This window comes from Dunckerocampus dactyliophorus, chromosome 9 (genome assembly GCF_027744805.1).
Source record: "Dunckerocampus dactyliophorus isolate RoL2022-P2 chromosome 9, RoL_Ddac_1.1, whole genome shotgun sequence".
NCBI lineage: Eukaryota > Metazoa > Chordata > Actinopteri > Syngnathiformes > Syngnathidae > Dunckerocampus > Dunckerocampus dactyliophorus.
In genome coordinates this window covers 16672687-16697340 of record NC_072827.1, presented here as the reverse complement: position 1 = coordinate 16697340, position 24654 = coordinate 16672687, and the positions used below count along the sequence as shown (strand labels likewise).

The 24654-nt window shown below is 39.7% G+C and overlaps 1 protein-coding gene across 4 annotated transcripts in view; it reads right to left on the bottom strand.

Moving 5' to 3' along the window:
- hdac4 (histone deacetylase 4) overlaps positions 1-24654 on the bottom strand; it is a 142950-nt gene that overhangs the window by 9981 nt on the left and 108315 nt on the right. For all 4 annotated transcript variants that reach the window (XM_054786207.1, XM_054786205.1, XM_054786208.1 and 1 more), the window contains 7 exons: positions 21610-21717; positions 17523-17578; positions 17204-17291; positions 14862-14981; positions 14677-14774; positions 8239-8357; positions 6475-6608 (listed from right to left, as the gene is read on the bottom strand). In XM_054786207.1, coding sequence (XP_054642182.1) covers positions 6475-6608; positions 8239-8357; positions 14677-14774; positions 14862-14981; positions 17204-17291; positions 17523-17578; positions 21610-21717 — 723 coding nt within the window. The remainder of the gene's footprint in view (positions 1-6474; positions 6609-8238; positions 8358-14676; positions 14775-14861; positions 14982-17203; positions 17292-17522; positions 17579-21609; positions 21718-24654) is intronic.

Here is a 24654-nt window from a genome sequence, read left to right as displayed (position 1 = left end):
CCTCCCTGGTGAGGTGTTTCGGGCATGCCCAGCCGGGAGAAGGCCCGGGGGAAGACCTAGGACACGCTGGAAGGATTATGTCTCACAACTGGCCTGGGAACGCCTTGGTGTCTTCCCGGTGGAGCTGGAGGAGGTGGTCGGGGACCGGGAAGTCTGGGCTTCCCTACTGAGACTGCTGCCCCCGCGACCCGGACCCGGATAAGCGGAGGAAAATGGAATGGAATGTCAAGCTGAAAAGCTTCATGTCTGAAAATCTTTTTACCTAACACTAGTTTCTTTAATAGTAGCAGAACATTTGGATCACACTTATGAGCACTGAGGGGGTGCATTCAAAGACACCACGTAACTTGAAATGAAATCACATGTTTTGAGTTCATTTTCCGGGATTTCTGAGCATACTTGCAGTAAATGCAGCAAATTGTATTTCCGCATTAAGAGATGCAAAGTGAGTGATGACAATATTAACTTATTGTTTTTCTTTGTATTTTGTTTATTTATCACACATATACGCATAATAAAGACGTTGTTGTGATGTTCGGAGTGTCCATAAATGCATCTCGTGGTAGTGGAGTGACAATGAGAAAGTGTTGTTCTGCTGTTGATGTGTTCATGTCAGAGTAAAGTTATAAAAGAGCGGCAGACTCTGCGTGACTCTGTGGGGAGCTCCACTGTGCCGCCATATCAGAGGCGTGGCTTGCCATCATGCGTATGCACTAATTACACAAAAACATGTAACGTAATTAATTAAATACATTAGCTACCGCCTTTAACGTGCTATTTTTGACAGCCCTAATATTAAGCATAACATACTTGCAGGCAAACATTTTGTACGGATCAACAAGAGACAGGACTAGCACACACACATTGGCAGTCAGACTGACGCAATATCCCAAGGACAAACTAAACGAAAAAGGATGCTTGCAAATGAGACTAAAAAATGTCTGTCCCCTAAGGGCGGCATGACAGAAAATAATGGAGAATGACTGATGTAATCTAATCTCATTTATCATTGAATCCGATTCATTCAATCTAATTATTGAGACTATTGCCAAACACCAAACCTCGAGTAGAGAACAAGCTTTAGACAATACATCTGGCTTGTTTGATTCAAAATCGTGACATGTAAGGCCGTTTTGTTGCGTTGAAGTGCTGCAGTTGAAGCGCCATCTATTGTATCTGGTTAGTCATTGACCCACTTGGCCCCAATGCTGGTGTACTGTCCCAGCAAAGTGTGTAAAAAAATATTGCACTTGCCAGAGGTAAAAAAAGAACCAGACCGCTAGCTCAATACACCATTGACGTTTTCCAGCTACATTCCACGTCCATTACGACCTTCACTGATATTATGATAAAGACGGCTTGCTTCCTGTTGTTTTGATATGATCAGGGACATTTCAGGCTCTCTTTGGTTGCCATCCGCTATCAAAGCTCCAGACAGCTGAACGATCTGCCTTTTATCATGGCTGACATCACTCGTTGGCTTGGAGTCAATTGGTGGAAGTCAATAGAGCTATGGGTTTTGGCAAGTTGACATTGGGTTAATTTGCGTTGGTCATGGTTTCACTTTTCTTAATCAATGTTTCTTAAAGATTCCACAGTATGTCTTCTGCTGCATACAGTATATGGCATCAGTGGAGAAACAATTGCACCTAATACAAAGTATGCAGCGAACCTTTTCAAAATCCTTTATACATTCTATAGACTAAAAATCAAATCACCTTTTCTTGCCAGACTTTTAAGATGTGAAAGGTACACAGGTCCTTCAATAGTTTCCCCTCTCTCTACTTCAAATGATTACCGCATTTCCCTGCACTATGTGATCCCCAGGCCCGGGCCGACCCCACTGAAAGAGGTGTGAGTGTAACTGTTTTCAGATGTGGACCGATGACGGGTCCCTGGGTGCACGGGTGAGTGTCCTGCAGGGCTGAGGCAATTGACGCTCAATGCCTCCTGCCTATTTTCGCATTTTCAGCACTCTGTGGCACTCATCCAACGACCTCCTTCAAAAACCCTGCCACGTCTGGTGCTCCTCAGGCTGCTGAAACCTTAGATGCACACCCCCTGATCCACTTCATTTGTTTTTGCGGCAGAGCAGTGGCACGGGAAGTCCTCTGTACGATTTTTAGGACAGCAAAAAGCCAATGCGCTGCACCATTGTCCTGGCAGATTACTGTCACCCTTTTTTTTGATGAAAGTTAAAATACGGGAAATTTACGAGAAACTATATAAACGGGAAAGCAATGGGAAAAAAGGTTTTCCCTGGATTGACAGGAATGGTAGGTAGAAAGATAAATGTATGGTCCTAGATGACACCCCTGTACTGCACATGTTCATGTACACACCATCAAAGTTGTTTAACAAGACAATCCAACCACCCAATGATTACTTACTTACGTATGTTTTGTATGAAATTTGATCGGTAAGTTAGTTATCATAAGTTTATCAATAAAATTGAAGAAAGAAGTTTTTGGCCCATGCTGAGTAAGGATGGTTCAATCTAATACTCAGCATTGGTATCTGGCCAACTTGAATTTTAACTTGAAGTTTCACTTTATTCAATTTTATTTTGAATCTTTGAAAGGGTGAAATAAAAGTTAGACGCATTTAAAGTAAAAAGCAGAAGCAGTGTGGCATCACTTGAGTCATGTTGTGACACACAGTATTTGTTAGAGTAGGATTCAATATTAATAATTGGAATATATTCATAGTTAGAGAGTAGAAAACGTGTTTTTTTTTAAACATTATTAGAGCCCTGTAAACATGAAATAACACCCCTGCAGTCACCTATATGCTCGTATTACGTAATATAGCAGACATGATAAGCAACAATAAGACATAATAACTGGGAAAGTTCCTTGTTGTCGTAGTATCTCCAACTTAATGTGGGTCAATCGCATGGCATTAAAAAAAAAAAAAGATCACCCTCAGCCTATCATCCAACCTCACTATGACGTTTGCCACTTGATTGATATATCCATGCCAGCCTGACATAAATCTGCCATACACAGATGTACACTCCGCGCACCGCTTGTCTCGGCATCTCTGAAGTGACAAAAGAGACGGCCGCTGCTTTAAACATAGCAATACTGTATACCAAGCTAACTAGTTAGCCTCCAATTTATTTTTCCGAAACGTAACAATGGATTTTAAACTGAAGAAGGAAGAAGGACAAAATAAACGCCTAAAATAAATGCCTAAAGAGGTACCACTTCCACACAGAATAAAAGGCTATAGTCAACCACGAAACAGCGATCATTTATGAACAATTTTTTTTAGAAAAGATAGAGGGAGCGATATTCGGACCGTGATGTAGCGAAGGATGACTGTAGCTGTAAAAAAATGTATACAGTATTTTACAGTATTGGCAATGTTGTACTTTCTCTTGCTGTAGATTCACTGATCACTTTTAGTTTGAAGTCATTATTCTTCCTCATCTAGCAGCAGTCAGTGATGACAACATAGCCGTGACACCTCGAGAAATAGGAAACCTGAAACGACACAGTGATCCAATGGAAAGCACTGCTGCCTCTTAGCAAGTTCTACTTACAGTAGGTCCTGAACCTGAGAAATGGCAATTCTCAATTGGCAATTGATGACAAGGGTTAGAGGTTTGATACAATTGCTGTCACAAGTATTCTCATGAAACCCGTGTGGTCCGCCCCTGCGCATGCCTGGGATCAAACAACAGTCCATCGAATGAGAGTCGAGAGCGCAGTCGCGTTTGGTGACATAATATGCTGTGTTTTGGTGCGGTAAGTGTTCACATTTGCACTCAAGTGAGGCGCACCAGATTCTACCTACAGACCGAGACCCATCTTCCGGGCTGTCTTGGTCAGCTTGTTTGATCCGGTCCTGGGTTTGTTGAACTGTACTACAGAGCAAACGGACCATACTTTGTTTTAACCGGACCGAAAATGAGCATAGAGGTTGGACTAGTTTCCATAGAGATGCTGGATCACCCTCTGAGCACCCACAATATATCAACATAGATATCAATATCTCTAAATCTATTAAAGTGACACCATTGTTTCCATGTGGGTCTTCAGTCTGTCTTCTACCACAGCACAGTAGTTATTGAACAAGAAAATAAGTTATTTTAGTTACATAATCTAGAGGGAGAACATGAGTCTCTGCAAGAAAGCAACCTCCAACCTCTCCATCAGCTTGAAGAAAAAGAGGAGGCGGCTTCAACAAGCAATTCTGCTGGGAGCTATGAATCATAAAGCACAGATGTTTGTTCAGATCCAGAGTCCAACCTACACACTCCCACAATTAACCTTCTGCCTGAGAGTGTGTGGAGGATAAGTGCGTGTACGTGTGGGTGGTGCTGACTTCCTGTCAGAGTGAAGAATTCGATATGTGTGTTTGACTCCAAGAAACGACTTTAAAGTTGTTCATTCTCTGTCTTTCACTTGCTGGGCAACATGTGGCTGGGTTAAGAAAAATGTAAAACCCACACATAAATATGACCACGTATGAATAATATCGGCTGACATTTGCATAAAAATTAGATATCGGTTCATGTTGGTATCGTTTTTCTGCTGATAATGATTATTGGCATGCAAGTAATGTTCGCAGTCTGGAATTGTTTCCAAGTTTTGCCTTCGGATTGTAAATATTCAATTTGCAATGATTGCAAAACGCTTTGAGGGGAGAGTAAGGCGTCTTCCTTTCTAAGATCACACCTCAGGAAGAATCAGGCAGCCACAGGCAGCTAGAGTACCTGCAGCAAATTAATAATCAATCGCAGACGATGAGGCCAGTTTATAATCGAATGAGGCTACTTTATAATTTCACTGACTGCATCAGTTCAGAATTTCATTCTTTGCATTTTGTTCTTACACAAATGTTTGTGTCACAAAGAAATGTGCAGCTTTCCATATTGTATCATTGCCAGCATTATTTAACTGGATTCTTACTTGTGAATGTATTAAGACTAACCTGTCTTACTTGTTGACAGTATGAGAGTTTGCTATTTTAAATGTATAAAATAAATATGGCACTTTTTCGACAAGGACCGAGGAGAATACACTTTGGCATGTTTAAATATATTGTGTGGCACACCACAGGGGTCAATACTGGGACCATAGCTGTTCAACCTACATATAAATGACAACTGTAAAGTTACAAAAGACTTAAAGCTAATATTACAGTACGAGCCAAAAGTTTGGACACACCTTCTCATTCAATGCGTTTTCTTTATTCTCATGACAATTTACATTGTAGATTTTCAAAACTATGAATGAAGAGATGTGGAATTATGTACATTAGGCGTATACATGACCCAATATTCCGGTTAGAAAAGGAGGAACCCAGGGGTAATAGTCGGAATATGAGCATATTCCGTTTTTTCAAAAGGGTTATTGGTGTTTACATGGCCGTGCGCAACCAGGTTATTGCTAATATTCCGGCTACGATGGGGTTATTTGACTGCATGTAAACGTACTCACAGATGAAATGACTATTCTAAAAAGATGTCATGATAAAAACAGATTATCCCTAAAGTAAACTAAGATAATGCTATTCGGTAATAGCAGAAAGGATACGTACGCACAAATACAAATTGATGGAGTGGACCTTGAAAGGGTGAGCAAAAATACATTTCTGGGGGTCATTATAGATGCAAAGATGAGCTGGAAATCTCACATTAAAAAACATACAACATAAAGTGTCGACAAATACATCAATGTTGAAAAAAATCAAAAATCACTCCATACTCTGTTGCTCTCTGGTATTACTCTGGTATTAATATTAACTTATTGTGTGGCGCTATGGGGAAATAACTATACAAGCAATCTCCATTCATATGAAGCAGTTAAGGCGACAAGAACTATGTCTACTATTTTACCACATTATTACATTACCGTACCATTTTCCTATGTATTTAAACCATCAAAGAGTGCAGGAAGTGAACAAATGTATTGCAATTGATGTAAAACGGATAGGGGGGTGGGGGGGGGGGGGGGGGGGGGGGGGAGGTAGGATTAAATATGCTTTGCTTCTTCCTACTCCTTTTGGACATGTGGAACTGTGAATTGCAATATGTGATGTATTCCAATGCAACTTGTATGCATGTTCAAATAGATTCAACCATAACCATAACGTACATTCCATATTGCAGTATTTGTCTTATTGTCTTATTTAGCAGCGTTTATTTGTAACAAGAAGCATAATGTGTTCATTACAAGACATTAGTTTGAAGGAAGAGCTGCTGCCCATATCGGTTCATATCGGTATCGGAAATGAAGTGCGGGAGGGATATATATATATAAATATCGAGCATCTCTACAAAGTATTATATTTAGTTATTTCATGAGGTACATGTAATGATAGTTTTGGTTAACGTCCATACTGAGAATGCGCACCATTTTTCATTTAGTGGGATCTACTACTACTACTACTACTACTACTGCTATTAGACAAAGTTGGTCTTAAGACAGTTTGTATATATTTTATGAGGCTCTTCTATCTTACCTCATTACCAAGCAGAGCAGAGACGCAGGCTTCAGACGCATCACATATGGCAGTGAGGTCATGACCTCCCTCCAGGGCAAGTACCAGACGACCGCCCGCCAGGCCCATCAGCTGCCTGGTCAGGTAGCCAAAGCCTGGACACACAGGAAATGACAGCAAAGAGAAGGGAAAGGAGGAAAATGTATAAGTCGGGGAGGGGTGCAGTGTTACCGTAGCTCTTACTTCCTTTTTGGATGTTGATCAAAGAAACAAGAAAGAAAAAGGGGGGTTGGGCATGGATTAAAAGAAGGGGTGACAATCAAGGAGAGGAAGAAAGGTGGTTTTATAGGGGGGGTAAAACATACCATAATATGAGGCAGGTTTAATGTTAATAGTTATATTAGGCCTTTTGTTACAGCTTTTGGTCACCTGCATTCATGAGAGGAATTTTAATATATGTACTTAGCCAAACATTCTACTCCCTCATCTGTACCCCATCCCGTGCTGCTGCAGTCCCCTTTATGCCATCGCATTTGAATAAGGGGCACTGCCATCAGATTAGAGCAAAATATGAAAAAAACACATATTTACACAGTTCAACGAAGACATTACATATCACACATGATGTACTTATTTATCACCACGGAATGTTTCTGTCAACTATTACTTGCCTATGCACTGTATTTCTTTATTGTAAATGACTGAATAAGTTATCTATAAACTCTTATTAACTTTAGTATTACAGCAATCCCTCGTTTATTGCGGTTAATTGGTTCCAGAGCCGTCTGTGATAGGTGAATTTCCGCAAAGTAGGATTCCTGATTTAATAAATGGAATTGTTGTAGTTAGAGCAGAGAAAACCTGTTGACGAGCTTCTAAATGTGTTTTTTTAAAACATTAGTAGAGCCTTCTAGTTATGAAATAACACCCCGATAGTCGTATTACCCAATATAGTAGACATGATCAGAGAATATGACTCATACTCGTGTGTGTTGCTGCAAATGTGTTCCGGTGTCGAACAGGAAGTGCGGGGTTCTTGACGTGGATTATGGCTGCAACAGTAGCGAGTGTTAAGGATTATTGTTATGCCTATTGTGAGATAATTCAAACCTGCAATAAAAGTCTGTTGTTCCGATAATCAAGTCTGTCGCTTGTAAGTCACACCAAACATTATAGTAACATTGCTGACACCTAGTGACCAGTGTAGAATACTGCATATCATCGTTAAATGCATTTTCTGAATACCTTATACTGTATTTGTATTTTGTTCATTTAGCCATTCTTATGCTTGAAAATGCTTATTTTAGGGCAAAAATACATACAATTACCTCAAATATGCATTTTTTTAATGAATAATAGGCCGTATTCAACCATGAAAAGGCATGATTTATTAATTCATATATTTTTGAAAAATGGTGATGAGAGTGAGCGCATGGGATTACTGTACACATTTTTACATATCTTTTTATTTTACTATTAACAAAATTGGTAACCTGAAACAAACTACCAGTAATTCCTGAGACATGGAGAAGGGGTCGTATTAAATAAACTATTCTTCTTCCGACTCCTTTTCAAACAAGTAGAATTGTACAAGTGTAAACACGCAATGTACTTCAATGTAACTTGGTTAGGCATGTTTAAAATAGATAGACAGGCACTTTATTGATTCTGAAGGAAATTCACAATATAAAATAAACCAAACCATTACCATTACCACACTAGAATAAGTAACTGATGTAAACAACTATCAAATTAGGTACATTTTGTTAATTGGTCAGTACTTACATTTGGCCGTCAGCTTGTATCCACCCAGTGGTGGAGCATGGCCCTCCACGGGATCAAAACCAGAAGATACCAGAACCACATCTGGTGCAAACTCATTGGCAATAGGCATCACTACAGTCCTACAAAAACAACAAGAAAATTGACAAAGCAAACAGATTTGCTGCTTATTACACTTGACACTTAACACTTGATCTGTAAATAAAGTATTGTGATTTCATATTGACGCAAAAGATAACCTGCCACGCAACATATAATGTGAATTGAAAGCGTAGAGAAAAGCCACCTTAAATAACGTTCAGCCAGATGAGAACTTTTTCTGTCAACTTTTCTCTTAGGTCGTATTTTTCCTCAGCATTTCATTAACAGTTATTTTTGGAGTTGGAGGATCTCTATTCATGTGAAAAGGCGGGCTGAGCGATACGGCTACTGACAAGGCCAAACATGAATTCTTCCAAGATATACAACATTTCCTGAGAAAACTGTCACTCCACCCTTTTCTAAGTGCAATCAAAACCACAAAATCCGGATCAGCAAATGATGAACAAAAAAAAAAAAAAAACAATTTATGATATGCCAATTTGATGGGGGGAAATTGTCTGGTATTTTAGAGTTGGTCACTCTGCCATAATTCTGTTATATAACTCTTGTCAATTGAGGTAAAAGTCACTGCTGAATACACTTAAGTGTAACAAGAAGCGAAACACACGCGTTGAGACGATAAAGGGCAGTCTCTCTCTCTCTCTTTTTATTACTTTTTTTTTTTTTACCACAAACACACACAAAATGAGCGTCTGTGAAGCATGATGTGCATGGTAGTGAAAGTTACCACATGCGTTTCTACAAATGGTCATTTAGAAAATTGGGAGGCAGTAATACAAGATCCTTAAGGAGAAACAGGACAGTTATAATTGTATGTGTGTAAAGTACAGGAGATACTTCTAAAAGTGGATGGGTGTGGTGAACGACAACTGTGTACAAACATGACATGCGGCTTGCTGAGCGGGACTGTATAATGTATACAGCAGGCGTGTCCAAAGTCCGGCCCCGGGGCCATTTGCCGATCATGGCTGTTTTTTTTTATTGGCCCATTCTGAAAGTATAAGTTGACAAGAAAACCAAAAAAAATGGCAAAAACTTGACAATCAGCAGTAATTTTACAAGAATAAAGTCAAAATATGAAGAAAAAAGTTGTAATCTAACAAGAAAAAGCTGTAATTTTGTGAAAATAACACCATAATATGTATGTGAATAAAGTCGTAATATATAATATTACAAAAGAAAATTTTTATTTCAGAATAAAATTATAAAAATGAAAAAAAAACCCCATCAAAAATGGGGAAAAAAAAGAGCAAAGACCAAGTTAATACTAATAATCCGCTTTTTCACCAATATCACAAAGCTGAGATGCAGTTTTTTCCTGAAATATATTGCCTGGCTGTCTGTTCCTTTTAGAATTAATTTTAAGATGTTATTGTTTTTTTTTAAGGCGTTGAATGGACTGTCCCCTAAATACATCCAGGACCTCATCCAAATTTAAACTCCTGCGCGCTCATTGAGGTCCGAAGGCCAGATCCAACTCGTGGTGCCTAAGACGAGACTTTTCTGTAGTCGGCCCTAAGCTGTGGAACACTCTCCCCCCTCATGTAAAAACGGCCCCCACAATTGAACGCTTAAAGTCGTATCTTAAAACACACTTTTATTTTCTGGAGTTGTGTGATCCTGTGTGTCTTATATTCTTTTCTTATAGTGTGGATTGATTTTACTTATCCGATTTTTTTCTTTTTAGCTATTTATTTTATTTATTACTTTTACTGTTTTTATCTTTGTTTGGAATGTTTTCATGTTTTAAATGTTCATGTTTTTATTTGATTTATTAATTTTTACAGCATTCCTTTGTAGTTTTACTTATTTCTTATTTTACTATATTGTGCGGCACTTTGGCAACTGTGTTTATAAAATGTGCTACATAAATAAAGTGGATTGGATAAATATTCCATAGGTATGAATGTGAGTGTGAATGGTTGTTTGTCTATATGTGCCCTGCCATTGGCTGGCGACCAGTCCAGGGTATACCCCGCCTGTCGCCCGAGGTCAGCTGGGATAGGCTCCAGCATACCCCCGCGACCCTAATGAGAAGAAGCGGTATAGAAAATGGATGGATGGATTTCTTTTCAGTATGTGGCCCTCGCTGGAAAAAGCTTGGACACCCCTGGCGTACAACACTGAGTGTTCAATCTGTAAAGCGCTGGGGTACGCAATATGGAAATGTATATGAACAGTGGAACCTCGTTTTTTGTCCTAAAATCAATTCCTTGGGCATGTGCCCTCAGGGAAACTGAGTGTGACCAAAATATACAAAAAAAGAGGCAATTTTTCCCATACGAAATAATGTAAAGCCAATTAATCTGTTCCAGACACCCAAAAGTATGACCAAAAATATACATTTCATAATTATTATAAATGACAAATGGATTGAACTTGTTGATGCGGAATTCACATACATATTGGTGAGATCTAATTCAATAATGATTCTCACCTTTTTTTTTTTTTTTTAAATCAAATTGCAAGCACTTGCACCTTTCTTTGGCCCCATGGCGGGTTATTTAGCAGTTTCACTTCATTAAAAAAATCACTGACAGTGAGAAAGTAACGTGTAGTGTGTTTTTTTGGGGGGCGTACCTGATTTCGCGTAACGACACAGTAGAGGGTGAAGAGATTACGTTGTTAAGTGCGTTATTGTACAAAAAACAAGACAGTGTATGAAAACCTTGGCAAAATTTTAAGCAAACATTTTGGACAAAATCTGAAAACGGATATGTACAAAAAACAGGGTTTGACTGTGTTAATAATGCATCTTAAAATTAGATCATGAATGTGAGAAGGTGTACTATTCTCGTGCTTAGAATAATGGTCAGACTAATTGTTAGACTTACACAAATGTTTTGAGGGCCTGGGAGCTTTAGGTGTTGTATGGTGGCAGGGAGTGAAGGAGCACCACAGGGTCGCAGTGCAAGTCCCCACGGTGATGGCTGCTATTTGTGGGTGAGACGCATGTTCTTACTCTGGGGGCAACTATTTTTTTGGTTGTTAACCACCAAATTATAACCCTTAACTGGGCACACCACACCCCCCAACACAACATAACATTCATATCTATATGCAGCGGTCTAAGGAAGGAAGGAGGTAGTATTTGAAACTTTCTGGATACAAAGATTGGGCACACTGTTGCATGTTTCCATGCATCTGGCAACATTACAAAAGAATGTCTAAAGAAGATTGAGGATTAGAATGGACGATTAGAGCAAAAAGACAGAAACGATACCACAAAGACAGACTTCCGTCAGCCGACTGATATTATGTGACAGCTACATCTGGGTTGCAGTACTGTTCGATTCAAAGTGCTGTTGAACCGAGACCAGCGTGTCAAACGCTTCGATACAGATACATGTATCGTTGCACCCCTAGTAAACAGCCATGATAACATTGTTTTTTCTTCTCAGACTAATATTTGCATTAATGTGTGAGTGTAAATGGCTAGAGTGATGTGCAATGCCACAAATAAACATAAGATGGTTCGTTAAACATGCCAAGTCATGACTGGATAGGGGTTAGGGTTAAGGTCAAGACCAACAATGGCTTTTAAAACATAATAAAAGGGCTCAATCCTTTGCAGGTAGACCCAGAGAAGGTCACTGGTCTAGGGAATAAAGTGCACAAATGGTTGACTGACCACTGGTGTCTAACCCAGCCCCGAACCCTCGGGTTCCCAATTTAAACTTCTACAAATTGACTGTATAATATGAAGAAATAATTATAATTTCCGAACCATTTTTCAGATACCCTTGCAAAATTGTAGTGTTAAAGGATCATGAAATATGATAAACCACAACCATCAGATATATCACAACCCTTGCGAATGGCTAATTCAAGATCCAATCAGGCCCACTTAATAAACTTTTGGAGGGTGCAGCGCACACCAAAACTAGCCCACAAAAAGTTAAATAGCAAGGCTTGAGGGCTTCCCCCTCCGTTCATAAAAAAGTAGAGGAGAACGGGAGACGAGAGAGGGAACGAGAGTTTAAAAAAAAAAAAAAACTCACACGCACACTTCAAAGCCATGTCATCTGGCTCTGAGGAGAGCTGTTTTGAATTAAGTTTAATTCTCCTCCCTTCTCCTTATGGTGAACGAGCAAGTGAAAGGAGGTGAATGAGAGAGAGAGAGAGAGAAAGAGACAGAGAAAGGGTGTATCTGGTATTCATTACAACCAATATTCTTATCTTTTTTCTCTGTGCTTTCTTGTGGCTCAAACTTGATCTCCTGCAAAAGCAACGTGGCACAGGCCAGCGGTAGAAGAAGAAGGCTCGGGCTGCAAGGTATGCATCCCAAAGAAGAGAGGGCAGGACGATAGTGAGGCAGGATTGCAACATAGATGAACAATAACGGAGAAAACAAACTGGACTTGGGCTTCAGAAATTGCAACTACTTGTCTGAAAGGAGTCGGAGCTTCCGGACTATAGGTCTCCAGACCACTGTATCAAACGCTTCATTATACAGTAGATACATGTACGGTTGCACGCCTAATAGACGCACTACTATTGAGTATCGGAGGCACTTGCATGCGATAGTAATGTGTGTGGAAGATCAATGACCTGTGAGAAAGGGTTGTTGCTGTCCTCCGAGGCCTATAAATTGTCCAATAATGCAACTGCCTCCAGAGAATAATGGGGTCTCGGCCCATACAAATCCAAATGATGTTGTCCCTCCCTGAATCTGGTTGGCCTTCTTCCAAATAACTTGTTACAGTAAGCAATCCAATAAACACGGTAAAAGTGCATCCATATGCTAATTCATTCAGATGTACAAATACTGACACAAAAGAAATCGGTTGCAGTTGTTTCATAATTGAGGATTTCTTTGACGTGCTGAATTAAATCAATGTGCTAGGGCACCAGTACACCTGCCCGATACGTCTTTGTTCATTGCATAAGGCTAATTTGTGCCTTTATGTGTAACATATGCTCTTGAATGCATAAATATGACCAAAATGTCTGCACATCTGCTTTTTGACAGTGGAATACGACGACTAATTTACTCCAACGCAGTACAGTACAGTACAGTACAACTGTGTAGGCGGGCAAGTGATGACTACATCAATGAGACACTATCTGTTTTTCCCATTCCATTTTAGTTGCTAAATGGAAATGACAACATCCACTCCACCACTGAGCAGACTGTGTTTTACCTCGTACCTAGATTCGGCATCGTACTACTCCCATAACGTATTGATATATTGATTCTTTTAAGTACGCTTTTTAACTTTAACCTCCATTATGGCTCCCAAGTGTGCGGCAGACTCTTCTGGTGGCAGTATGTGAAAGAAAAAGAATGTGAAAGTGAAAAGTGAAATTAAATTAGACGTCATAGAACGCCCTGAAAGTGGCGTCCGAAACAGCTGCTCAGAACATTGCACTACCATCGCACAGGGAAACGTGTTTCTTTACTGTGCGAATGACACTAAACACTTTGAATCTTGAATCGTTTCTACTATAAAATAGACAGTGATAAGCAGCATTGTGGCCTCATTATCAAGCCTGTATCTCCCTTCTTTGCAACACCCCTTTTTGATTACTCTTTCATATAATTCTCATATTTAATATTTGTATTATTGTATTTTATACGTCCTTTATGTGTTCTGTGTACAATGTGACTGACTTTGGTGTTCATTAAGGTCTATGTTCGTACTTACACGAAACATCAGGTTACATCACTGGCATATACGAAACTCATTCGTAACCCGAAAACCACCCGCATAGTGCAAGAGCATGGAACACCCCCAAACCAGTGTGAATAAATGGTTTCTGAGATTTTATGTCTCCGATTGTGCGAAATTGAATTTCTTAATAACCTGTGTGCATCATGATCAATGAATTTTTGGATACGGATTTTAGTGTTTGTAGTTTAATATTACATTTTATTCAAGCATTCGTAATAGGAACACATTCTCATCAAGAGGAGTGCGGAGGATGCACATGATTGAGAGAGAGAACACAAACGGGTCTGGCGTGCATTAAGAAGATATGCTGCGCTTCCGTGAGATAGCGTGCATAAAGCGGCTGAAAGACAACAGACTGGTGGTTGGATGTCTTTAGTTCTGGACAGATGGACACATTTGTGGACCAATGGCTCATTTTCAAAGAACCAAAATACTTTTAGACATTTGTATGCACTTTGTGTGTGTTTACGGTTATAAATAGCCTAAGACATAAGACCAAGCCTGCAGAGGAGAGTCCTTCCTTCTTAAAAAATGTACAACAGGAGGATCGAAACTGCTTGGGATGCGAGGATAATTATTCCCTCATGCTTTCTATGACAAGGAACCAATTCAACAACATTCACATTTTGGTCCAAATTGCTTTCTTTCTGAAAATGATTCTTACCTGAATGCTGCAAGGTACTCTGCATCACCCATGGGAGGTTCAAGTCCTCCAGTAAATGCCATGTTCACGTTGAAGCCTGCACCGGGGCCGCTGCCAACCTAAAGTAGCCAACAAACACTTCAGTCAACTAAATAATGGCTACATACATAAATGGCAGCCGGTGAACAAGTGTGTCAGACTGGCACCTCATCGGGGGCTCCACTTCCAGGGAAAAAATTACCGTCGTCGTATCGATGCAGTGACAGATAAAGAACACTGGGGTCAGTGTAGAAGGCCTGCTGGGTGCCGTTGCCATGGTGAACATCCTGGTTGTATCAAAAAAACAAAAAACATCAGGTTAATGTTTGTTCTCACCATATCAGCTCTCTGTTTTGTGTCATATTATAGCTTATTATATTATAATATGGCATTAAAAAATATAATGCAATATGGACACAGGACACAAGGTTGAACAGACAATATTGGGGGAACCGGCTGACAATGTTGACTTATCGCTAGAACTTTTTAAGGGGTAAACAGATCTACCTGTATATATGGGTCTTCAATCATTTAAGTCAACGTTTGTGTCAGCTGGTGTTACTTTACCCTACTATGTGCTCGATATCAGTTATTTACTGAGAAACTTCCGCTTGTCCTCACTAGGGTCGCAGGGGTATGCTGGACAAGAGGTGGGATACAGCCAGGACTGGTCGCCAGCCAATCGCAGGGCACATAAAACAACCATTCATACTCACATTCATACCTATGGACAATTTAGAGTCGCCAATTTACCTAACATGCATGTTTTTGGAATGTGGGAGGAAACCACAGTACCCGGAGAAAACATGCACATTCTAACCACGAAGGCCACCGAGCGGCCGACATCAAAGGTGCCACACATAATACAAAGTGGAATATAAACGCATTCTACAAGCAGAATTGAAACGAGAGTCGCACCCTGCCATGTGTGATCTATATATCGCCACTGGAAGAGGTACATGGAAATTCATGATATCCCTCATTGACGTCAAAACACTTGCCAAAGAACATAACAGGTGCTACAAATAATGGAATGTGGAATACGAATACATTCTCCAAGCAGGATTGAAGTGAGTGTCCAAGGCTAGCCACAACTTCTTATGAGTTCCAAAAAGTGATTGTCAACAATATGGTGCCTATTAAGACTTGTGTGTCTCTTTCACAAGAATGTTTTAATACACTTGAACCAAAATGTCCCCATTGTCTGGTGGCAGCGTGGCATGACAATGAGTTGGCGAACAACACTCCACAGACAGACAGGAAATGAAAAGGCCCTTCAAAGGCTCCTGAGAATAGCCATGACTGGCCAGGGACACGCTCCACCTAGACACAACCACGACTTTGTCATACACGCTTCAAAGCACTTTGCACGACATGTCCTTCAACTAGGTTGCGAAATATCTATTTATGATTTTTTTCCTATGGTGACACGCTAGACAGCAAACAAGGGATCGTTTAAAGACTTCTAAAACAGCACCAGTAGATTATCAGGTGACATGAACAGTGTTTTATTATAACAAAATATACCTGTTTATTTTTTTTTTAGATTGTTTGGACGTTTAAAAGTTGACTGCCAATAAATAATACCGACAGTATATAATAAATTATCATAACATTATTACAGTTATTTCTCGTTTATTGCAGTTAATTGGTTCCAGACAATGGTTCCACAACAGAAAACCCGTTTACAACCTTCTAAATACGGGCTTTAGCATTACTAGAACCCTCTAGACATGAAATTCCACCCTTCTAGACACATTTACATTAGTATTACCCAGAAAAGAAAATAAGCCATTTCCACATAAATATAGACTCAACACTTGTCAGCATTGGGAGAGTTCTTTGTCGCGGTTACTTCCTGTGGTGGCTATTGTGTCAGCAATGTAACATTACTGACACCTAATGACCAGTGTAAAATACTACATATCAACGACATGTTTTTGAATGCATCTTCTGAATGCCTTATAATTGAATTTTACTTTATTGAGCCATTTTTATGCCCCGCGATCCTAATGAGGAGAAGCGGCATAGAGAATGGATGGATGGATAGTCATTTTTATGGTTGAAATCGCTTCATTTAGGCTAGAAACATGTCAAATTTGCTTAAATAAGCATGTCAGCCATTCTCTTTGTCTCTGATGAAATGTGTAAGCAATGCCTTCCAATAAGAATTTAAAGAAGATGTGAGCTATGACAAAAGTAAAAGTCACCGGGGCTCAGGGAGAACAAAGGCTTAATAAAAATCCAGGTGGGGAAAACAAGATTATGTCAGATGATCAATTCATTAGTTTATATAGTTTGCACACATTCATGTTCAATAATGCAATAAAAAAGGAAACACGCGGTTCCAGTGACTCCTTGTTACATCATGATTCAATTGCACTTTGATGGTAATACTACAGCAAATATAAATAGACAAATACTGTCCAATTTTCACATTTTCGTTGTTCATGAATCATGGCTGGTGGTTTTGCAACACGCAGGCCACTGTGTTTTATGTGGAACTCACCCAGTCCACGATGAGGATCTTGCTGACACTGAGCCTCTGCTGCAGGAGCTTGGCCGCTATGGCCACCGAGTTAAAGTAACAGAATCCCCTGAGGACGGAGACAAGTGAGAGAATGATCACAATTCTATTAGATTTTTTTCTTCACTTCTATTGGCTTTCACACACATAATCAGCACTTTCTAGTGTTTCTTAACAACACGGTTAGCAGCAATACAGTATCAAGACAGTGAAACCTGCAAAGTCCATCGGCTTACAGCTTGGAGCAGCTGGAATGTTGTGGGACATGGGCTTGGTTATACTGTATTTGTGATGTACTTACATAGGAGTGCTCTCCTCTGCATGGTGTCCAGGTGGTCGCACCACCGCAAAACCATTCTGTCAGAGAACGCACGTTCTTCAAGTTATTTACACAATTAACTAGGACTCTGGCACACACATTATGCTTGCACACACACAGGGTTTTTAAAGGCGACTGTTTCGGGGGACTCCCACTGCTACATGGGGACATTAGATAAATGTCCAGTGTGATGTTAAGCGAGGCAAGATGGACTAATGATGTTGAGCCAGCTGCTGTGGATTAGTGGCCAGTCGGGAGATTACTGGAGAGACAACATCTACAGCTGCCTTTAAAGTAAACTGTAGAACATAGTATGGATATGGGTGTATAAAAGACACTGGTTACTGTGTGTATGCACTATATGTAGCGGGGAAATACCTATGCATTGGAATGCTGCTTGACAACAAGTAGAAAGCGAGTGGTAAGGCACAGCTGCAAGTGTGAAGAGGGACGATTTATGGCATCCTGTGGAGTTCACAGTTGTTGGTGCAGGTGGAATTTGGCTCTGGAGGATCTTCAGATCACCACGTGCATGTGTGTAAGTGTGTGTGTGTGTGTGTGTATATAGTATGTGTGCATGAATGTGTTAAGATGAAGTTAGGTCGAGGGCAAGTCCATAAACTGAACTTTCACCCTTGTCATGCAAATCTCTAATCCTGAGAGACTATTTTCTATTTTCCTACAACAGTAGCGTCTAAAGTGCGGGCATTCTAAAGCTATAATTTAACAAGAACATTTTTTGAAAACCACAGCAGCAAAAATGGAAAAATCAGCAGTAATTTTACAAGAATAAAGGCAAAATATTCCAAGGAAAAAGTTATAATTCAATAAAAGTCGTGATTTTACAAGAGTAACGTCGTAATATTATGAGTTTAAAAATATTTTTTTTAAAAACGCGTAATTTTTTCTAAAGTCATAATATTATGAGAAACAAACAAAATGAAGTTGTAATCTTTGGAAATTAGGTTGGAGAAAAAGTTACAATATTATGGGTATAAAGTCAAAGTATGGGCATAAAGTCACAATATTAAATTTTGAAGAGTAATATTGAAATTATTGGAAAAAACAAGATTATTATACAAAACAAGATTTATATTAAGATAATATAAAAAAGGTGTATTCTAACAAGGGAAAAAGGGGCAGTTTTACGAGAACAAGCCCGTAATATTATGAGAGAAAATAATGTCATTTCAGTAGCATAGAGTTGAAATATTAAAGCAAAGTTGCAATATTATGAGAAACAAGTTTACATTCTTGGTAAATTAGGTTGAGGAAAAACTTTGAATATTATGGGAATTAACTAAAAATATTATGTGAATAAAGTCATAATATTACGGAAAGAAAATTTACAAAGATTATTTAAGAAGAACGTTTAAATATTTTGAAAAAAAACAATAGCAAACATGGGAAAAAAGAGCAAAACTAGAAGTTCATACAAATAATAGACTTTTTCACCTACATCACAAAGCTGAGATGCAGTTTTTTTTGTGAAAAATATCAACGTGGCCCTTGAACTTTTTCACATTTCTGAATGTGGTTCTTAGTAGAAAAAGTTTGGACACCCTTGTCCTATAACAACTTTGTTGATTTCCTTTCTAAGCAAAGATGCTGTCCAATACGATACAATTCAGTGTGGAAGACCAGAGCATTATACCAGGAATCTATCTGGGCAGCATGGTGCACTACTGTTTCTTTGAGGAGAACAATTAGTCTGCCTTATGTGGGTGCTAAGCTAATGCTAAGTGCGAAGTCTGCTTTGCAGGTGGCTGCAGTGTCGGGCCAATAAAACTGGCCTGTTAGTCTGGACCCAAAGCGTCTGCAAGGGCCCTTGCAGCGTGGCAACCCGCTGGGTTCAAACAGTACAGCCACAGACAAAGGAAGGCTGGCTGGTAGGCACCACAGGACAGGGGTGGTTCTCGTAGAAGGTTGTATTATTTTTTCTTTGAGTTTATATGTACAGTAAATGCCACAGTCGCAGATCCTACCTCCAATGGTTTATGATGCTCCATATAAACAATGAATGTATTATAAAGCAATACAGATTTGCTTTCCTCTTACATAAACACTGATTGGTCACCTGTACAATCTGTCATACAGGGATTCATTTAACAATATGTTTATTATTGTGCTTGCATATATAGCTGTGGTGTACTGCATGACACTGCGTGCCTTCTGTACTATTTTTTTTAAAGGTTAGCAAAATATTAAGACACCTGTTCGTGAAGTGTAATTTACTTTTAAACCGATTATTTTTATGTAACTTTTATACTGCATAGAAGTGTAATATACTGTATTTATCTACTATTCCTTAATAATTTGCTTAATAATCGAGGAAAAGGCTTCTTGAGACGTCATCTGTACTTCTGTGTAGAAGGTGTCGGACGTTTCGCTCCTCATCCGAAGAGCTTCGTCAGCAAACTAATAAGTGCTGGTAGCTTAGGCCTTAAATACAGTAAGAGTGGGCGGAATTGGTGTGCCAACACCCTCCTCCTATTGGTTCGTTACACTAAGCCTGGGCGGAGCAGTGGTATAATCCTATCCTGTTATTCACACCTACGATAAAAGGGAAGTGTCGCTCCCTGAATTGGGTATGAACGACTCTGATACTGGCTTGTTAGCATCTATTGTTCTGGCTCGGCCCTGGCTCCACCTCATTTGCAAGACTAAGAGCTGTGGGTTTTGGTCTCAGTAACCTGCTGAACACAGGGTCCAAATTAAACCTCAAACCACCATTCCGATTCAATGATGGGTTCTGTTGTTTGACAAAAATAGCTTCCTTTACTCCTCTTTCAAACCATCTGTTTTCTTTGGCCAAAATCTTTACCTCGCTGTCCTGAAAAGAGTGATTGGTAGCTTTCAGGTGTAGATGTACTGCTGATTGAGGACCACTAGCATTGTCCCCTGTTGATAAAGCCTTTTTTGGAGCATTTGCTTAGTTTCCCCAATGTAGTGCTCTTTGCATTCCTCATCTTTACAGTGGATGGAATAGACCACATTGCTCTGTTTCTGGTTTGGAGCCTTGTCTTTAGGATGCACTAATTTTTGTCTCAGGGTATTTACTGGTTTGAAATAGGTAGGAATTTTGTGTTGCCATAAGATCCTCTGGAGTTTTTCGGAGACCCCCGCTACATAAGGGACTACCACTCCTCTCCTTTTTGCTTCTGTGGGCTTTTGGGTTTCTTTCCCTACTCTCTTCTTTTGACATTTGTTAAAAGCCCACCGTGGGTACCCACAGGTTGAGAGCGCTCTCTGGACATGTTGTGTCTCCTTTTTCTTTCCCTCAGCACTAGTTGGTATTTGTTCCGCTCTATGTTGGAGGGTCCCAATAACCCCTAGTTTATGTTGTAGTGGATGGTTTGATTCAAAAAGCAGGTATTGGTCAGTGTGTGTGGCCTTTCTAAAGACCTCTGTAATTAGCTGTCTGTCCTTTCCTATAATTACCTTGCAGTCTAAGAAGGCTAGTTGGTTTTCTTTAGTGTCCTCGCGAGTAAATTTGATATTGGTGTCCACCGCATTGATGTGATCTGTGAAAGACTGAATTTCTTGTTTTTTGATTATGACAAAGGTGTCATCCACGTATCTAAACCAGTGCCTTGGTTTTGTCCCTGAGAAGGATGTGAGAGCCTGTTTCTCCATCTCTTCCATGTACAGATTCGCCACTATGGGTGAGACTGGTGAGCCCATAGCACAACCATGAATTTGTCTGTAGAATTTCCCTCTAAACTGAAAATATGTGGTGTTGGCACACCAATTCCGCCCACTCTTACTGTATTTAAGGCCTAAGCTACCAGCACTTATTAGTTTGCTGACGAAGCTCTTCGGATGAGGAGCGAAACGTCCGACACCTTCTACACAGAAGTACAGATGACGTCTCAAGAAGCCTTTTCCTCGATGGACAACTCCTGTACGACTGAGAGCCTACACAGACGCTTTGCTTAATAATATCTACTCAGGAATAAGTAACATCCTTATTTTAAGCAATTTCAGGGTCCAAGATTGAAATAACAGACAAAAAATAGACTAAATAAGTCGGTCATAGTAAGTGTCTCCAGTGACTGAATGAATTAACCTTCAGTTCTCCTGATGCTACTTTGAAGACCAGCTCCACCACAGAACCAACTGCCAGGCGAGCAGCGCTGGATGAATGGACCTCATTCCAGATGGTGTCACTGTCCACCTGCAAACAAAAACACACAAGTGCCAATGAGAAGAGTTTTCTGTGTCGATTTGATAATTCATTAAGGATTATCTGATGATGATTCACAGTGGCGGGAGTTGTAAAACCAAGAGCACGATTGTCCTGATTTATTTCCATCCGACTTTTAGTGATTGTAGCTAATTGTATGATCCAGCTCTAGTCGACAGTATGTACACAAAACAAATTCAAATGTAAAATCCCCATAGTGAAAAATACATCAAAATAAATAAATATATATACAGTATATATATATATATTTTTTTTTTAAATGAAAAAGTTATAGTTGGATACTATTATAGCTACAAATTATATGTGATGAAATGAGAGCCGCATAAAAACTGGAACAAACCTGGAAAAAAAAAAAAACTCTCCCAAAAATTTTTACAGTCAAATTTTTATTTTCGATCAGCCCAGTTTACATGTGGTTCGATTTTTAAGAAAAATCTTCGCCAAAATTTTGCCTTTATTTTCATACACTGTCTCAGTTTTCGTACATTATTGCACGTAACAAACAAGTCCGTTTGCTTTGTACTGTATCATTCTGAATCGAGTGCACAAACAAAGCACCCTGAGTGTTGGTGACTCACTTTCTGTGTATTTTTTTTACTGTGTGGTAAATAACCTGACATGGGGCCAAATACAGTAGCAAGTACCAGCAATTTGATAAAAAAAAAAGTGAGCAACATGATTGAATTCAAGAAAGAACTCATTGCAAAGTACGAAGGCAATCTCCTTCCCCGGTCATCGCAATCTACGCCAGCAAGAGTCTTCAGTAAAGGTAAAAATGATGTTAAACGTTCATTTATCCATTTCATTTGTCACGTATATTTATTTTGCACCGTTTTCAGCATGTAAAATTCTAATTATCCTGTAAAAATATTTTTTTTCTGGTGTTTGGAACACATTAATTGGGTTTATAGTATTTCCTAGGCAAAAAAATTGCCTCGGTTTTTGTACGTTTCGGTTTTTGTCTGACCTTTTGGAACAAATGAATCAGGAAAACCGAGATACCATGCTATTTATTTAATGAACTAACATCAGCAGGTTCTGGTACGATAGGACATAGCACTTAAGCACTTTAGCACTCAACTACTTTAACACTTTAGCACTCAAGCACTTTCTCTCCCCAAACTCATTGTTCTGTCAAGTACACGTGATTTTATGCCTTTTGTTTTACAGTTTTTATTTATTCATTCTTCTCTTCTTTTATGTCAAATGTTATTGTTACTGTACTTAACATCAACCTGCCCTCTGGGACTAAAGATGGAAATTGGCCGCTGGCTAGAATCTTGCATTTGTTCACAAATCTATTTGCTACAAATGATGTATCCTTGTTCATCTATTGATGCCAGCGATGTACAGCGACGGGTAGAACAATTAAATGCTCCACTTGATGGCAGAAAGTACCTAATTATTCACCTTTGCATGCCCCCCAATGCCCCCACCCCCACCCTGTGTGGGGCCCTACACACAGCGAGTATTCTGCGTGTAGGGATATTTGTTTCAGTGGTTGACTCTGAATAACGCTGAAGCACGGGCAACCCTCAGCCCCAATCACAGCACCACAACACGTACACACCACATAGCCTTGACAGATTGTATACAGAGTGATGTACGTGATAATATACACAGCCTCCGCCAGGCGGGGCAGATAAACACAGAGAAGAGAAGCTGGCAGAGGAAAAGAAGAATGTGGAGGTATGTGTGTCATTGTGTTTGGACTGCGCACATGTGCCGTTGTTGATGCCAGGGTTCTGTTGCGGCTTTCAGAAGTAAACTCACGGCCCTTTGACTTCAAATATGAGAACTGTCGCATGCCAGCCTTGCTGGTCTCTCAGACGGCCGACCTTTTCGTATATATTTTTAAATATTTGACTAGCAGAGAGTCAGATTGCGCTCATCACCTTCAGTCAGTCCATTTAGTAAAAGATGTACCGTAATAGCTTTGCTTTTCTCTCTCCCCCTGCGGTTGGTGCTCCCCGCCTCCAGAGATACGGTAGACAAGGGCACCATTGCACCTTCACATTTACTGGATTTGCTCATTATTGGCGGTGATGCTGGAAGCAGACATTACCGTCGTCATGGGACCATTATTATAGTCGATACGGATGTTGTTGTTCCCTTCCCAGTCGTCAAACCTCTACTTAACCTTATGTCGCTCTACTATCTCTCTATCTCAAGCCCAACTGCTTGAGACAGTCAGCCACCCCACAGAGCCTGGGTTCTGATTGAGGTTTCTTCCCTAGAGGGAGTTTTTCCTTGCCTCCGTCGACAAGTGCTTGCTCATGAGGGGTTCCCTTTAATGTATGAGGAGCGTGGTCCGAGACCTGCTCCATGTCTAAAGCGCCTTGAAATAACTTCTGTTGTGAACTGGCACTATATGAATAAAAATGGACCTGACTTGACTTTCAGGCTACAACTAATGATTCATTTCTCAGTCGAATCATCTGAAGCTTGTTGTTTCAATTAATCGGGTCATCAGTTATGGCCTAGACCAGGGGTGTCCAAACCTTTTCCACCGAGGGCCACATACAGAAAAATGAAAGGACGCAAGGGCCACTTTCATACTTTGTACAAGAAAAAACTGCAACTCAGCTTTGTGATATACTGTAGGTGGACAAGTGTATTATTAGTATCAACTTTGCTCTTGGCTCTTTTTTTTATCATCTTTGCTGCTGTTGTTTGTTTTTTTTACTTTTCCAAATAATTGAACTTTCTTCTTAAATTATCTTCATAAATTTTCTTTTCAGAATATTTTGACTTTATTCCCATTATATTATAATTTTTTCCCCAACCTAATTTTCCAAAAATTTCAACTTTTTTTTGGTTCACATAATTGGTTCTCCGGGTACTCCGATTTCCTCCCACAAAAACATGCATGTTAGGTTAACTGGCGACTCTAAATTGTCCTTAGGT